Source organism: Sorex araneus, chromosome X (genome assembly GCF_027595985.1).
Source record: "Sorex araneus isolate mSorAra2 chromosome X, mSorAra2.pri, whole genome shotgun sequence".
NCBI lineage: Eukaryota > Metazoa > Chordata > Mammalia > Eulipotyphla > Soricidae > Sorex > Sorex araneus.
In genome coordinates this window covers 240974350-240992025 of record NC_073313.1, presented here as the reverse complement: position 1 = coordinate 240992025, position 17676 = coordinate 240974350, and the positions used below count along the sequence as shown (strand labels likewise).

At 44.4% G+C, this 17676-nt stretch overlaps 1 protein-coding gene across 1 annotated transcript in view; it reads left to right on the top strand.

Moving 5' to 3' along the window:
* PLEKHM3 (pleckstrin homology domain containing M3) overlaps positions 1-17676 on the top strand; it is a 204517-nt gene that overhangs the window by 84137 nt on the left and 102704 nt on the right. Inside the window, exon 5 of the mRNA XM_004601313.2 lies at positions 9193-9386. Coding sequence (XP_004601370.1) covers positions 9193-9386 — 194 coding nt within the window. The remainder of the gene's footprint in view (positions 1-9192; positions 9387-17676) is intronic.

The following is a 17676-nucleotide window of genomic DNA, read 5'->3' as shown; positions in this document are numbered from 1 at the left end:
CCCAAAAGCAGACATCGCACTGTTTCATCTGCCTGCTCTCCCTAATGGCGAGTACGTGACTGGCTTTAATATCCATTTAGAAGACTGAAAAAGAGTGGTTGCGCAGCCCAGAATGTAATCTGTTATCTTAAGCGTTCCCTTGTCTGCCCTCTACAGTACTAATAATCCTAATTATTTTTATAGCAGGATTTTATCTACTTTTCAGTATGGATACTGCAGATTGAGCTTGAGCTTCAGGATTACCTGGCAGCGAAACCCTATCCTCCAATTCTATAGCCCTTTCCTAAGGAAATTCTCTTTGAAGAGTTATTTCTCCCTTCCCATTCAAAATTGCAAGCATGAGAAAGATGGTAAAGAGCTCAAACCGAGTCGCAACTCTTCCTGAACAGCTTCCCACAATTATCTGAAAAAAAAAAAAAACAAAACAAAAATGAAACATTTAGTAGTAGATCAAAACCATAAATGTTGGGGCTGGAGCGATAGCATAGCGGGTAGGGCGTTTGCCTTGCACTCGGCTGACCCGGGTTCGATCCCCGGCATCCCATATGGTCCCCCAAGCACTGCCAGGAATAACCCCCGAGCATCGCTGGGTGTAACCCAAAAAGCAAAAAAAACAAAACAAAACCCATAAATGTTAACATTGTTGTAAACCTTAAGTACAGCAACAATAAATATTATAAGAAAAATATATGCATATCTGGAGGTGGGCCAGAGAAATAGCACCGAGGTTTAGAGCCTTGGAAGCACCTGGTCATGAGTTGACAACCTCAGTGTTCCTCCTGCACCAAGCCCAATCAAGGCACCAAGCAGCTCTGCTCTCTTTAACCTCTGGTGCCATAGATTGCAGCCGCACCACGGCCAGATGTGTGTAAGCGCCACACAAAGGGGTGCGCCCCTCAGCAAGAACTACATCTTAAAAGCTGTACGAGCACCACAACCAGGAAGTGCAAACTCTGGTATGTTTGTTGTGTGAACAGTGCTCAGCCCCTTCAGCAAGCATCAGAGTCCTAAGCATGCGCCCCCACAAAGAGTGCTTTACCCCAGAGAGCACGTGCACAGGACCTTCCACGAAAGGGGTGCAACGCTGGTGAGCGCTGTGGCTGAGTGTGTCAGCCCCTGCCCTGATGTGTGACCCACAGAGCACCACCACTGGGTCCTGCAGACAGTCCTACCCACCAGAAAAAAACAGTTATCAGTGACAAGGAGGGCGAGAAAGGAAGCGAAGAGAAAAATATATATATTTTTAACTCTAGCCTGAAACTTCCCATTCCTTTTAGCTAGGGGTTTTCCATGTTACGCAAACCGCTTCCTATCTCTCCATCTTGAGAGGCATTCAAGACAAGCTCTATTGCTCTTGCAGAGCAGAATGGCTGGCGGGTGGGGAGCAAAACCACATGATCCGAATCATCTGGTTTCTGAGAACAAATTGTAATTAAACTTAAGATCTCCAGGTTCCTCCTCCATTGTCCCTTAGTGCCTAGAACTTTATGGTTGGGACTAAAATTTTAATAATGACTTTCATCACGGTCCTTTACAGTAGAGCTGGGGAGAGAGAATCAAAGGAGACGTTACACTAAAGCACTGAAGTGATCATTTCACTGGGGTAAGACTCTAAGTGATTTTTTTTTCTTCTTACAGTATTTTTTTTTAGCAATACAATTATATTTCTTTTCTAAATATAATCACTTAGCTCATATATTGTGTTTTTCTCCCCTCTGCCCCACATACACTGTGGCAAGCTCCCAACCATCGAGCAGTCCTCCTGGTCCCTGTTTTCCCTGGCCTACTTATTAGTCTCACACTACTTTTTTTTTTTAATATTCCACAAAGGAATGCAGTCATTCTGTGTCTGTCCCTTTCTTCCTGACTCATTTCACTCAGCATGATACTCCCCATGTCCATCCATTTATAAGCAAATTTCATGACTTTGTTTTTCATGTATTGTTTCAGATGTATTCAAAATCATTTTAAATCTCAAAATCATAATAATAAATATGATTTCCCTCTCCTGTGATGGTAACTAGTGTGGTTTCATGTGGTGGAGGGGCAATTCCATCAAGAAAATGCTGCATGCTACATACTTTTGTTCTTTCTCAAGAAAACTTATAAATTTCAAAATTCACAAAGTGTGATGGGCATCCATATGTAGACAATCTCCCTCTCATCCTACTCTTCTCACAACCAGATTACTTTTGCATGTCCCTCCAGAGATACTTTGGGACCTTTTTTTTTTTTTTTAACAAGAATGCCCGGGCTGGAGCAATAGCACAGCGGGTAGGCATTTGCCTTGCATGCGGCCGACCCAGGTTCAATTCCCAGCATCCCATATGGTCCCCTGAGCACTGCCAGGAATACCCTTGTGCATTGCCGGGTGTGACCCAAAAAGCAAAAAAAAAAAATGCCAATAGGTGATAAGCATGTTGCTTTGGGAGAACTTTCCATTTACTTTCATTGCGATCATAAAATAATTTCTTAAACATTTTTGTTATTAACAGCTACTCTGTATTCTATTACACATATAGTTTTCCTAACCACTTCGGGAAGACATTAAACTTTTTGCAATCTTTTGCATCTGTAGATAGAAACTCAATGAATAATGTAGTGTGTCATTTTGAATATAGGATCTTTCATTCATGAGCCAATAAAGGACTATAGCCAACTTCCTAGATATAGGCATGTATATTTGTGACTTTCAGGGATAGTTCAGGTTATAAGCTCAGTCAGGGTTATAAATTGTACTTCTCAGGCCAGAGTGATAGTACAACGGGTAGGGCATTTGCCTTGCATGCAGCTAACCTGGGTTCGATTCCTGGTATCCCATGTGGTCCCCCAAGCACTGCCAGGAGTAATTCCTGGGTGCAGACCAGGAGTAACCCCTGAGTATCGCTGGGTGTGACTGAAAAGGAAAAAAAATTGTACTTTTAACTCTACAGCTCATTACTAGGATGTCATATGTCACTGCAATTGTCACGGTGCAATTCTCTTTTCCCTTTTCTGCTTTAAAAAGTCTCATTATGGTATGAGCTTATAAACAAGTAAGCAAGCTCTTGCAATTGTGTTCAGAGTAAGAATGTATGATTCAAAATCTCAGCCAGACACTGTAAGCACTCCTGTATTTGTTCAACAAGTATTTATCGAACACTTAATATGCTTACTCTTCTAGGCATTGGAACAATCTTTGCCTAATGAACTTCTGCTCAGGGAGAAAGCCAGTAAACCAATGTACAAATAAGGGACTTCTAGATTAATGAAGTGCTACTAGACCTTCGTTTTTACTGTAGTGTTAAAGTTAAAGGGCAACCTACCTGCCACTGCACTGCCTAAAGACATTATAAGTTCTTCCCTAGTTGTAAAAAAAAAAAAGAAACAGTTGTTTGCTTTTTGACTGGAAAGGAGAGAAGTGCAGCACAGAACAGGGATCACCAGAAGAGTTCACGGTACAAGACAGTTTATTTATTTATTTTTAAAATTTAATTGAATTACCGTGAGATAGTTGCAAGCTTTCATGTTTGGATTACAATCACACAATGATCAAACACCCATCCCTCCACCAGTGCACATTCCCCACCACCAGTATCTCCAGTATACCCCGGCCCTTTCCCACCCTCCCCCTGCCTCTATGGCAGACAATATTCCCCATACTTTCTCTCTCTACTTTTGGGCATTATGGCTTGCAACACAGACACTGAGAGAACATCATGTTTGGTCCGTATCTACTTCTGGCACGCATTTCACATCCCAACTGATTCCTACAGCCATCATTTTCTCAGTGATCCCTTCTATATTCCATCTGCCTTCTCTCCTCCGCTCATGAAGCAGGCTTCTAGCTATGGGATAATCTTGTATCTACTGTCTTTGGGTGTCAGCTTCATGTGATGTTATCCTACTCCACAAATGAATGCAGTCCTTCTATGACAAGACAGGTTATTAAAAAAAAAAAAAAGCAAAAAGAACTGTGAATATAAACAGTGTTCTAAAAAAGCACAAAGCAGAGATCTGAATTGGGCTCTAATTCTGCCACAGATGACAATGTGTCACTTGAGCATTCCGGACTTAATTTTCTCTTCTTGCAAATATAGATAATAGAGTCATCTACCTTTTCTCAGCATGTACTCCATGAAGCTCTAACAAGTTCCATGTGTGTTAAGGCATGTTACTCAGAAACAGGGCTCCAGTGGAGAGGCCAGAGCTAGACCAGATTATTCATTGGAAAAGGGCCCCTTCATAGAAAGGTCATAGTTCTGGGAGCTCACGGATTGGCAAAAGGATGCAGTTAGAGAAAGTTTCTGATTCTGTTTACCTCCCACTGCATCAGCCCTAAACACAGACCTCCAAACCCTCCCAGCACACCCTTGCACGCATACACACACACACACACACGCGCGCGCACGCACGCACACACACATCATTAAGCAAGCAGCAGTCTTATCTATAGGTCTTATCTATATCCATTTGGCTTGGCTAAACAGGTGTTCTTTAGTTCAGACAAGACGTCCCTGAGGTTGAGTGTGCTAGCATACTCTACTCTGAATGGCCAACAATGTGGTGTGTAACATGCTTCTGGCTGAGCAGAATACCTTGTAGGACTAGTATTTCTTAGAGCACAGACTGAGAAAACCCAAACTAGCTTATCTGTGCCAGTCTTGTGATTGTAAGATACTGTTCTTATCTATCTTATTCTTGTGCATTTTCTTCCTCTAACAAAAACTGAAGCCTTACCACCACCACTGCTACCATCACCACCACCGTCTCCACTCCACATTCTTTCCAAATGGTTTTCTGTGGTTAACATTCTTTGTCCCATTGCTTCATTTCCCAGGGCAATTTGGGGAAAAGGTACATACCAGGACATCCCCAGGATTCTCTCTGCTTCTCTCTCTGTCTTTCTCTCTGTGTGTATCTCTGTCTCTGTCTCTGTCTCTCTCTCTCTTTCTCTCTCTCTCTCTGTATTAGGTAAACCTGAAAATTTGAGAACTTTGATTAAAATAGAGCTGTTACCAGCTACATAAAAATGAGTCTCTTCCAGATACACACCCAGGACTATGCTTAACCCTCAAATCAAATTAAAATACTTATATATGCATATGCTTCAGATCTATCATTATTAATTTGTAGCTAATTATGACCCAACTTTATTGTGATCTGCCACTCCTGAGCGGTAGGTGGGAGAGACTCAACCCCAGCTCTCTTCAACCTGGTAGGCTGGGGTACTTTGGAGAAACAGTTTGCAAATTGCCATGACCATAGTCAGGATAGAGTTCTTACAACTTTAAAACAATTGTTTTTAAGCCAAAAGTCTATGCAGACTAACCTAAATTAGTAGCATAAATATCATTATTAATAAATATTAATTACTACTTAGTAAACAAATCTAATAGTCCAATAAATTTGAAAGGTTTTGAATGTGAATGGAGTGGGGTCATGGACGAGAATGACAACTAAAGTTATTTCTTTTCTGTAAGATTTGTTCTGGGTGGGACAGGGGAGGGGGGGAGGAATGGTGTGGGCCACCCCTCACTGTGCTCCAGGGCGCTGAGTGCTCTGGGGTCCCTCCTGGCAATGCTTGGGGACATTGTCTGTGGTGCCGGCATCTAATCGGGGCTGGCTGCATGTAAGGCAAGTGCTTTACCCTTTGTACTCCCTCTCTCTCTCTCTCTCTCTCTCTCTCTCTCTCTCTCTGTCCCAAACCTTTATTTAAAAAAATAATATTGGGCTCATCCTGTGAGTTACATTTTCATACATATCTCTGACTTTCCATGTTTTTCAAAATTGGGTTGGCAAGGACAGTATCTCTTAGAACGTAAAACTGACGTAATGTTTGTAAACTAGAAACTCTCACATCAACTTCATGATCTTTGAATATCATCAGTTTCCTTCCTTAAGTAATAACTACACACACACACACAGTTTAAAAAACTTTTCAAGGGCTGGAGCGATAGCACAGTGGGTAGGGCGTTTGCCTTGCTTGCGGCCAATCCAGGTTCGATTCCCAGCATCCCATATGGTCCCCCGAGCACCGCCAGGGGTAATTCCTGAGTGCAGAGCCAGGAGTAACCCCAGTGCATCGCTGGGTGTGACCCAAAAAGCAAAAAATAAATAAATAAATAAATAAATAGCTTTTCAGATTTGTGTTAAGTGGAATCCTCAAACTGGGTTCGAGGGTGGTTTTGAGCTGAAGGAATCAGCAGGCGTACAGTGCTCAAAAATAGCATTGCATCTGGAATTTTGGAGACTGCCCCAAGTCCTCTGACCCTGCAGGTGGCTGATTCTCAACAAGCTTAAAAATGAGCACGTCACGTCATCAACCATGCTGCCCAACGTGGCCGAAGGCTGTAGGGCCGTGCAGACAGCTGCAGCCCCTGGGTGTGGGCCGTCCCGAGGCCGGGACGGGCTTAGAGAAACAGGGCCTTCGCTGCCACTGAAACTCGCTGTTTTTGTTTTCCGTCATTTTGGTTTACGAATGCTCATGCAGTAGCTGCTGTCCCATTTGTCACACTGCTTTTAAGGCCTCTGTGAAAGGCTTCCCCCCCATCTGCCTTTTGGACTTAAGTACCACCTGAAGAGAGAATCCTTTTAAGGCCTGGGAGACGGGCTAGTGCCCTTTGTCCTTCCGTTCACCTACTAAAAGGTAGCATTGTTAACCTAATTCAGCAGGGCCCCGGCTCAGTATAAACACCGCTCAATAGAGCCAGAAGACTAATTGAATTGTACAATACATCATTTTTCAGCAACAGTTTCAAGTGGATCATGCTTCGTCTCCCAGAACATCAGCTACTCTTTGCTCCCTTAAGGTATATTAAGAGAGCAAATATCTAATCATGATTTTAAAAAAATGCTTAAAACTAATTCTCTCTTTCCCCAGTGAGTTGCCTGTGACATAAGGACCGGGGCTGTGCCTATTTTATTCTCCGTTGAGCGCCTGATGCTAGTTACAGCCTCTGGCGCATACCTGCGTCTCTGTGCCTCCAAGAAAGAGTTTATTTTTGTCCTATAGGGAGGTATTTCCTGCAGCATAGTCAAAGATTTTGGCTGATTCTAGTTCCCTCTCTGCGAACTGGACCTACAAACTAAACTTCACTAACTCTTCTTAACTCGACAGGAAGCTAAAGGGCGACACAGTATAATAGACACCCCCAAAATAATGGGGGCTGGGAACAGTGATAGAGTACATGCCTCACATGTATGAGACCCTGAGTTCAGCCTGAAATACTGCAAAAAAAAAAGTGTGTGTGTGTGTGTGTGTGTGTTGGGGGGGTGGCATTGCCCTTAGAAATAAGTGAATTAGAAAAAGTCAGTACATCTTTTGCATCTCTGTAAGAATCCAATTTCGTATGAACTTTACTGTGAAAATGACAATGCTGTATCAGAAATCTTAACTGTCAGTCATCGGGCAGTACCCATGCCTTGAATGCACATATGTACATACGCATGGCCATGTCTGCTCGCTGTGCTGTCCTCTGGTCCAGTCTTTCCCAGCAAAAGAATCACTGTTTACCTTTCCCAAATCAGTTTCAGTGTTACCTGCTTTGCCAAGCGTCCCCTGGTACTTCCCTTACCCCCATGTCAGTAGAACTTGCCCCGTTTAAGGTACCAGTGGGCCTCATTCATACAGTACCAGTCAATTGCTATGTAAAAGTGTATGCATTATTTAAGCTAGTCCCTCTATTATTTCAGTTGCATTGTTTCCAGTTTGCTATTTCTACTGTTGACAATGCCATTTTAAGGCCTCTCTTATAGTCTTGTTTACTACCAAAAATAGATATAGAATTGAAAGTGTTGGCCAGAACCATCCAAGTTGAAAGTTGCTTTAATAAAAGCAGTTCTTTTCTGCTCACTACACTATGTTTGAGCCTATTGTTTAAGCAATTTTTTGCTTTTAAAAAGTATTATTTTATTCCTTTGAATCGTGTATGGACAGGAGCACAAGGCCAACCTGGGTTCGATTCCTCCATCCCTCCTGGAGAGCCTGGCAAGCTACTGAGAGTATCCTGCATGCACAGCAGAGCCTGGCAAGCTCCCCATGGCGTATTCAATATGCCAAAAACAATAACAAGTCTCACAATGGAGACGTTACTGATGCCCGCTCGAGCAAATCGGTGAACAATGGGACGACAGTGCTACAGTGCAGAATCTTGTATATGTATATGATTTACTGATTTTCTTTTCTTTTGGGGGGGGCTCAAATTCAGTCTTTATTGAAAACTGCTTAGGAAAATGTGATGGGGAGGGAGGAAGTATGTGTTCAAGAGAGAACACAGTTTCTTTTTTTTTTTTTTTCGTTTTCAGTCACACCCAGTGATGCTCAGGGGTTACTCCTGACTCTGCACTCAGTAATTACTCCTAGCAGTGCTCAGGGGACCATGTGGGATGCTGGGAATTGAACCCGGGCCCGCCACGTGCAAGGCAAATGCCCTCCCCGCTGTGCTATCTCTCCAGCCCCAAAGAACACAGTTTCTTCAGAGTGAGAAAAGCAAAGAGATGTCGAGACAAGCAAGCAAGATACCTATTTAAGGGAGAACATGGGCTTGAAGAGCAAGCTTCAAATGATTTTCAGAGGATCTTTTATACAGTCCTTCCCAAAGATTTTTCTTTCTGGAGTTTTACATACTCAAAAGTTAGTCTGGGCATATTTACCTGTTTTCTAAAGTGGCTGCTTATAAAAATGCCATAACTATATACATACAGTTCTACACATATGTATGTAATTTTGAAAGTCAATATTACTGTTAACATTACCATAATTCTTTTCTATTTCTTATTTTGAAATGTATAAATTTCACCGGAAGTTGCATGCAAAGAGGCTCTCTGTATCTCTCAACAGTTCCTTCATTGGTCAAATATCAGGCAACTCTACTACAGTATCAATAAAAGCAAAGAGACTCTGACATTGGTATCCTGGGCCTGTGTAGTTCCAAGTCATTTTATAACATGCACAGAATGCTGACGTGTTATCACCATCATAATCCAGTTACACAATGAATGAACTGCATTCCACATTAAGTTCACTTTTACAGGTTGAATTTCTGGAAGAGAGAGAAAAGCCAAAACTCAGATTCACTTGCATCAGGGGCTTTGTCATTTGGCTCTGTCTAGAAAATAATATTACTTTGCTACTTTAGGGATGGTTCCTAGTTTGGAGGTGTGGAAAGCCAGGTGACTCGCCAGAACTGACCGAGGACATTTATTTTCTAGGTATCTAAGCAGGCCAAAGAGTTTCTGGAGTACGTGTACGAGGAGCCCCTGATCGACATCCAGCAGGAGAACCCCATGCTGTACCTCCATGCGGAGCCGCTGGCCGTGGTGGTGAGGCTGAGGCAGCGGCTGAAATCGCTTCGAGCCTATTTGTTCAGCTGCCGGGCAGCAGTGGCCGAGGATCTGCGCCGCAGGTAAGAGTCAGAAATGTCAGGCGGCTCCAGTTTGTTTTTCTTCCCCCGCTCCGGGAGGGTGGTTGAGATGCTCTCCAAGGACCTTTCCTGTATAGATGGTCTCGAATTCTGCGGTTCTCCCAGTCTCTTCACCACCTGCTCACATAGGCTCATCTTTGATTTTTTTTTCTTTTCCTCCTCCCTGCGAGGGCTGGTTGAGCCAAGCAAAATGAAAAGAATATCTCAGCGTAACCGAAGGCTTTTACCGGGAATTGAGCTCCCACTGCAGTCAAGACTCAGCCAGAAGTGAACTTGAGCTTGTGGGGCCAGGCAGATAGCACAGAGGGCTGCACGGGCACATGCTTGCAGGCGAGAGGCGCCCTCGCAGCCCCGGCTTGCATGATGCTGTGGGCATCGCTGGGGGGTGGCGTCCCAAGCATGCCAGGCAAAAAAGGGGAGAGAGGCTAATTATGCTTATGTATTCATCAATAATGTAGGTAGTATTTTAGGCTTGTCCCAAATTTGATTTCTGTTTACCGACAGAAAAAAAAGTCAAGATCTCAAGCATATTTATCACCTTAAAACATGAAAAAAAAAAAAGGAGGTAGAGGATCTGATTTTCCATCCAGAAGAGAAACTTGGTAAATGATGCAGATGCTAAAACTGGGATTTAGTATTTAAATGGATTCAGGATTCTGCCTTTTCATATTACCTTTGGTGCGGGCTGCTCTTCCCTGGTTTTGTTATCTTTAAACTAAAACTGAAGTTCCTATGAGCCTGCTCTTGTCAAATTCCTTCTTGCCCTTTGATTTTATTGGCATTTCATTTCTCTTGGCTTATGCAAACTAGCTTATACTTGACATAACTGTCGGTGGTGTTCATGAGTCCCTTAAAAATACCTTTTAATTTTTTTTGTCCTAATGACAAAATATGCATTGCAGGCATATTTATTGTCATAGATTCTGGAGGAATCTTTTAGGAAGTATCGAAGTGATATACTTTTGCTCTCTGAGATCCAGCTAGATCCAAAGAAACTGGCATAACTGCAGGCATCTGAAGAAGACATTTTAGAAAGAATTAAATGGAGCCAGTGAAGACGATATGATAACTAGACAAGGTTTCATAGAATAATGAAAAGGCATCTGCCATAAAGCAAAGAGACTTCTCAGTAGTAGTCGTTCTGTTACCTAGTTTCGTTTTTTCCCTTCCCAGAAAGTAGCAGAAAGCAGTCAAGATTTATTCTGATAAAATCTAGATGAATCTCAATTGTCTTTGGGTGTTTCTTTTTTTGGGGGGTTGGGGGGGAGTGGAGGGTACACTTGGACTGTGCTCAGGGCTAACTCCTGGCTCTGCACTCAGGGATCAGTCCTGGCAGGGTTTAGGAAACCAAATGGGGTGATGGGGTGCCAGAGATTGAACTCAGGTCAGCTGGGTACAAGGTCCTTCTTATTCTCTCTCCGGCCTTGCAAATCTCAATTTTAAAACATCAGGGCTTCCCTGGAAACCAACAGAATTGCATGCTTCAAACTAATTTGTCAGCTACACACAAAACAAGATTTTAATGTTCACATTAGATTTGCTGTTATTTTCTGTGCCTTTAGGCTTTGCTCAGAGATTGCTTCTCTTGTGCTTATATTTTAGTCAATATTAAAAATTCAGAAGTGGAAAGCATGTTAGATACCTCTCTGGTATGTTTTGCTTTGGTTAGCTATGTCAAAGCAGGGCACATACTTAGAATTGAAATAGGAGGGCCTCTCCCTATGGAGTGCTAAGAATACCTATGCTGTTCCAGCAGTCTGGTGGTTTACCACCATGTACTCTGCCTCATGGCCAGACCACCAAGAAAGGAGTGGAAGTTTTAGAAAGAAGGCACTTCCAAGGCTGGGAGAGTTGCAATTGTCTTCCTTTCCCTTCATCCTTTTTTCTTGAATGTGTCCGTGACTGTTCCATGGTACAAGGCCCTGCCCAAGGCGGTATTCAGTCATCATCAAATGAACAGAAGGGCAGAGGGAGGAGAGGTGCATGGCCAGAAGTCTCTCTCAGTATCATTTTAGACCACTGATCCAGTGTTGTGAGAGTTGAGGATCTCCAGATGGTGCTGGAGGGTGGGGGCGGGGGCGGGTGGGGTTGGAGTTCACTCCTGTCAGTACTTGGCTAACTGGGTTTGTGGTCCAGAGTGGGCGGGGCTTCCAGGCTGCAGCCACCAGTGCTCAGTGGGGATTCTAGAGCTATTCCCAGCAGTGCATCGTGGTGGTATCAGGGTTCAAACTCAAGTCCCAGCACATGCGAAACACTCACCCCTGACTGTTGAACTTTATCCCTGGCCCTTATAGCTCAATTATAAGAAAGGATGCTCTTCAAAGTTTTCCCTCCCTGCTCCCCCCATATGCAGGATTTCATACATAGGCTTATCTAAGCCCCTCAAAAGTGGTTGTTGAATCACTGAAATTAATAAATAAATAAAAGATCAAGTGAAATCAAAAGATACAAAGTCATTTCTGTCTGGGATCATGTCAGGCCCGTCCTGATCCTTTCACCAACAGAGCACCCTGGTTCGGGATCTTGGGCTCCTGCAGCATCCTCCTAACTAATCCGTCTGACTTCAGTTTCTGTGGCCACTAATCCATCTTTCAACATCAGACATATTGTTAAAGTACAAGTGTGGAATTCAAGAGCCACCTGAATCTGGTCCAATTTATTGCCCTATTTGCTAAACCTTGTATTTCAAATTAAACCAGTTGTTGGCACATAGAAGACAGTCTGTGTTATTATTGATACTGGACTGGAGCGATAGCACAGCGGGAAGGGCCTTTGCCTTGCACATGGCCAACCCAGGTTCGATTCCTCCATCCCTCTCGGGAAGCCCGGCAAGCTACTGAGTATCTGGCCTGCATGGCAGGGCCTGGCAGGCTACCCGTGCTGTATTCGATATGCCAAAAAACAGTAACAAGTCTCACAATGGAGATGTTACTGGTGCCCACTTGAGCAAATCAATGAACAATGAGATGACAGAGCTACAGTGCTACTGCTTTTTTTTTTTTTTATCTTCAAATGCTTTTGCCCCTGGCTTTAAAAAATACCTCTGTTAAAGGAATATACTTAAATTCCTCTCCTGCTGTCCAGTTTATTGGAATCATCTTTTTCTGCTATGTCAGGAGAGAAGCGAACAAGAGGAACTGGGTTAGACAGTTTGTGGGGGCCCAAGGCCTACAGCTCAGGGGTGTCCTATACCTGTTTGGGTATAGGCCAGGATTGTGACTCACATGAGTGTGGCGTTGAGTTCAATCTGTGGCACTGAGAGCAGGAGAGTCCCTAAGAGCAGTAATTCAGACAGTGATTCCAGTAGAACCCTAGAGAAAGAGGATTAAATTTTCTGTTGTATTGTTTGTTTGGGACCCAAATCCAAACTCAAGACTCAAGGATCACTCCTGGCAGGGCTTGGGGTACCATTGAGGGCACCAGGGATTGACCTTGGGCCAGTCATGTGTAGGGCAAGCTTCCTGCCCACTATGTTATTTCTGTGACCCCAGAATATTGAGTTTTTTATTTTGTTGTGTTTTAGCTTTTCTATACTTACAGGCTGTTAAAATTATGCTTGGGATTACCATTTTTCTCCAATCTGGCATAGAGAAAAATACAAATAGTACTCTTTTGGAGAAAGAGGGAAGCTTCTTCCCACGTGGTGCTTAGAAGGTCTGGGCAATTCACCAGCAATTCATGTTCAGCTAGCATAACTGTCCATGACCCATGGGTGCGATGCTGTCCAGACCCTGCAGCGCTGGGGGTAACTGAGCCACCTCGAGGTGCTGGGGTGATGCACCTAATGACATTCAGGGAACCGTGTAGTACTGGGAACTGACTCCAAGTCAGATGCATGCTAAGCATGTACCCTAACAACTATAGTACCTTCTGGGGGCGGGGGGTGCAGTTTGAATGGGTTTTGGGGTCTAGTTTTGAGTTATTTCAAATTTTTTAATTTTGAAATATAACTAGTGAGGCATTTCTAAGATTTTCAAAGATCTCTCTTGCAACTAAGGTAAACTGTGTTTACAAAAATATCTAACAATACCAAAGGGGGAACCATTTCCCACCTAATATATGGAATTTGATTTTTAAAAAAAAGCCAACAGTGCCCTAAGAGATGATGAATTGATCCAGAAGTAGTGTTTGACATCTTCCTTGTTTTACCTGGGGATACATCTGAAGATGGAGAGTTTTAAACAGTGAGTAGAACCTGTGAGACGCAACTAGGCTTACATATTTTGGTGGAAATTAAAAGAGGGAGGAGTTGATGGGCAATAGGCAAACAGAACAAAACAAAACAAAAAACCAGCAAGAGAATCCAGTTCTTATCTAGTCATAAAAGGCATTCTCTCCTTGCCTGGTTTTCCCTTGGTAGAAGAGTAACCATTAATCTCCAGCAAGTAGGCCCAACGTCCTGGAAGACCTGTCAGCGCCATATAAACAGAATAAAGCAAACTGTTACCATTGCTGTCGTGAGAAAACTGAAAACAGACTGATTAATCGAATTGGCGCTCGACCGCCAGGGAGCCAACTTTGGCCGCCGCCTTATTAGGGAAGTCACAGTTTGCTTTTAAGCCTTTCATTAAGATGGCCGTCCGGTTTTCATCCTCACTGTTTTTGTTATTGTTGTTAAATGAACGCCTGGTTTCCGAACCCCTACTCACATCTTGACTGACGGGGGTGATTAGTTTGGAACAGTCAGTGTCTTCCATGAACCCTAAAATGTTTATATGCTGACAACTCACTGTTTCTGAGGACTCCCAGATGGCGACCCTGCTGGGTTAGTTCAAGGCCTAGTTAACTTTTCACGAGACAGTTATTTAGAGTCCACACAGGACTCTGTGGAAAATGTCGGCGTACCTGGCACTGTCAGGGCACATCGAGTTCAGTAGCTCTAGGGAAGTCTTTGGGCAAAACCTGAAGACTTGGTCGGGCTTCCATCTGCATTACCACCAAACACCAGGCCAGTGGGAGGTGTGAGTCAGGCAGAAGTCGCAGATAGCCCCCCCTCAGGGTCAAATATGGGCCTGAAAAATGTTTTTTTAGGGCCTTTCAAGATGACTCCCTCTAGGTTGGAAGGTTGTGAAATAGTTGCCAACATTTAAGTAATGGAGAGTCTTCTTACTCATATGAAAGGATTCCTGAGGAAACCAGAAACTGATTACAGAAAACTCCTTCATTCTTGGATAGCAGCTTTAGATACTGCACTTTTCCGTATTCTGTATTCTCTTTAGTTGCTGCCCTCTCCCCAAATCGTTGGGTACTAAAACATCACAACCCGGTACTTCTTATTAACCCTGTCTTCTTTATTTAGTGTGATGCCTGGAGCCATTAGAGATAGGGTTTTATTAATTAAAATGTGCTTTCCCGGGACTGGACTGATAGGACAGCGGGTAGGGCGTTTGTCTTGCACCCAGCCGACCCGTGTTCGATTCCCAGCATCCCATATGGTCCTCTGAGCACCGCCAGGAGTAACTCATGAGTATTGCCGGGTGTGACCCAAAAAAGCAAAAAATAAATAAATAAAGTGTGCTTTCCCATGACTATAGTCTGTCTTTCCTGCAGTTCTTTTAGGTCAGTAGGACAGATAGTATGAAGAGAAAGGACAGAGCCTGAGAGGCTCTGTGACTTGCCTGAGGTGACAGAGCTGCCGGCAGCACCGTCCACTTTCAGAACCAGGATTTCTGAGACTGGGCTCGCTACTGTTTTCCATAGCACATTTGCTGGTGGTGGGGATGGTGTCCAGAGGTTTTAGAAGAACCTCCTTCACTTCTTCTGTGACCTTGACTGAGGTCACCTAGCAGAATGTGAAGGACAGCAGGGAGGCTGCACAGCGATGTCCCTGAGTGGAGAGGTAAATCCTGACTCGGCCACGACAACTTACTCAGCACTCTAGAGAAAATTTCCCCTAGAACAGCATCTGCCCTAGCCTTCTCTTTCCTAGACTTGCACGTTTCAAACAATGTGTGAAGATACCCATAGAACTATGTTATACCTATCATTTGCTAAAAGAAATCATTACCATTTATTTCTCACTGTCATTTCACAGGACATGGGAACCCTGGGGTCTGGGGGTGGGCGAGGGGGATAGTATAAAGGACTCACACATCAGTTTTTTTTTTATCAAACAATTAAAATTCATTCTATTTTTTTTGTGGGGGGGGGCGTGGGAGCAGGGCACACCCAGCTGTGCTTAGGACTTACTTCTGACTCTTCACTCCAGGATCAGTCCTGGCGGGGTTCAGGGGACATACGGGATACTGAGGACCAAGCCCAGGTGGACTGCATGTAAGACAAATGCCCTACCCACTATACTGTTGCTCCAACCCCTTAATTTGGGGTGGTTTTTTTTGGGGAGGCCACACCTGGCAGTACTCAGGTCTTACTCCTGACTTGGCATTCAGGGAGCACTCTTGTTGGGGCGTGGGGGACCATAGGGGTGCTGGGGATTGAGCTCAATGTGGCCGTGTACAAGGCAAGCACCTTGTCCTCTGTACTCCTTGTTCTCTTGAAATGATAGTTATTTCCAGCATTAGTTTTCACGAAGTAGTAAGAAACTTATATAATAAAAATTGCTATTTTGCGATAGCACAACGGTAGGGCATTCGCCTTTCACGCGGCCGACCTGTGTTCGATTCCTCCGCCCCTCTGGGAGAGCCAGGCAAGCTACCAAGAGTATCGCACCCCCACGGTAGAGCCTGGCAAGCTACCCGTGGTATATTGGATATGCCAAAAATAGTAACAAGTCTCACAATGAGAGACGTTACTGGTGCCCGCTCGAACAAATCGATGAGCAATGGGATGACAGTGACAGTGATTTTTTATTAATGATATTTGTCCTACTGAGTACCAGGGATAAAATGAGAATTCCTCTCTCCGCTCAGACTTTGCTTCAATTTCTTCAAGCAAAATCATGCAGCACACTCAGATCATAAAAAGCCTCCCCTCCCCAGTCCCCCCCATCCTGCCACCCCATCGTCACTTGATTCTCCCAGACTCCTCTGTCCATTTCTTCCCCTGTTAGCCCAGAGAAAGCTGCTGTCTTTGCAGTGAGTGCACTGGAGGGTCGCATAGACACAAAGATTAAAAGATCCTTTGGACCACTTCTGGCATCTCACAACCCAAAATGAAATTCTGATAAACAATTCACATCCCGAACTGAAATTCTAATACATTATCCTTACCCAGCTCCATTGCAGATGTCCCCACCTAGCTTAGGGCACTTCTTGGAACACCTATCTCTCTAGGTGTTCATGCCAAATGCTGTTCTCTCCTGCTTCATACCCAGTTCATGAGTAAATCTTGTCGGCTTGAACTCTGCATTTAGTCAGTAACTATCCCACAAGGACACTCAGCTAGAAGCCACCTCGTTATCCCTGGGCTATCCTAGGAGCTGGTCTAAGACTACGGCTGGAGTTAATGTGTTGCTTGCATGGTAGCATCCCTGGTCCAGACTATTAATAGTTTCAATCTCTGACTCCCAAATAAAAGCCAAGGCCATATTCACTCTTGTCTCACATTATGTCCCACCACTTATCCCCCTCATTTCATTCTGTTCAGTGACACCAGACAGGCTTCCTTGAAGGCAAAAAAAAAAAAAAAGATTAAAACTTTGAGGGGGGGTTCCCCCTCTGCAGCACCCAAAGGACTGAGCATGACTCCCAGCAACACTTGGCCAACCAAGCCGTGTCCCTCTGAGCTGGGTGGTTCAGTGCTGAGAACGCAAAGCTACAGTGCTGCTGTGTCACCAAGGTCACCTATGGCGGTGCTCAGGGACCACCAGAGCCACTGGGAGTTCTGCCACCACTCCCCCCAAACCATGCCAAGCAGGTGGTGATGGAGTCAGGGAGTGTATGCAGCCTTATGTATCAACCCCGGGTTTCTCATACCCCAGGCATGTGCCCAGACCCCAGACTGGCTCCCCTGCTTCCTGGGTGGCCTCCCCACCCCTGACTGATTATTCTCGTTATGCTTTCCCCCTACAGAGTAGAACTTGCTCCCTTACCTCCTTCTGGTGCCCCTGGGAGGAAGTGACCACGCTGTTTAAATGGCGCCTGTGTCCCTTCCCCACACCTCCCACCTGTCTTCCGATTCCGCTCGGCAGCATGTGGTACTTTGTCTGTCTCTCCTGCGGACCAGAGGGCATGAGGGTGGGGGTTGTGCTTTGCTCAGACTGGGCAGCCGAGAAGACCCTGCAACCGTGCACTGGGTGGAACTGTGAAAGGGCCTGGATTTTTAATCCATTTTGCTCACCACTGTGCTAGCATGCACACTTAGCATGGAGTGC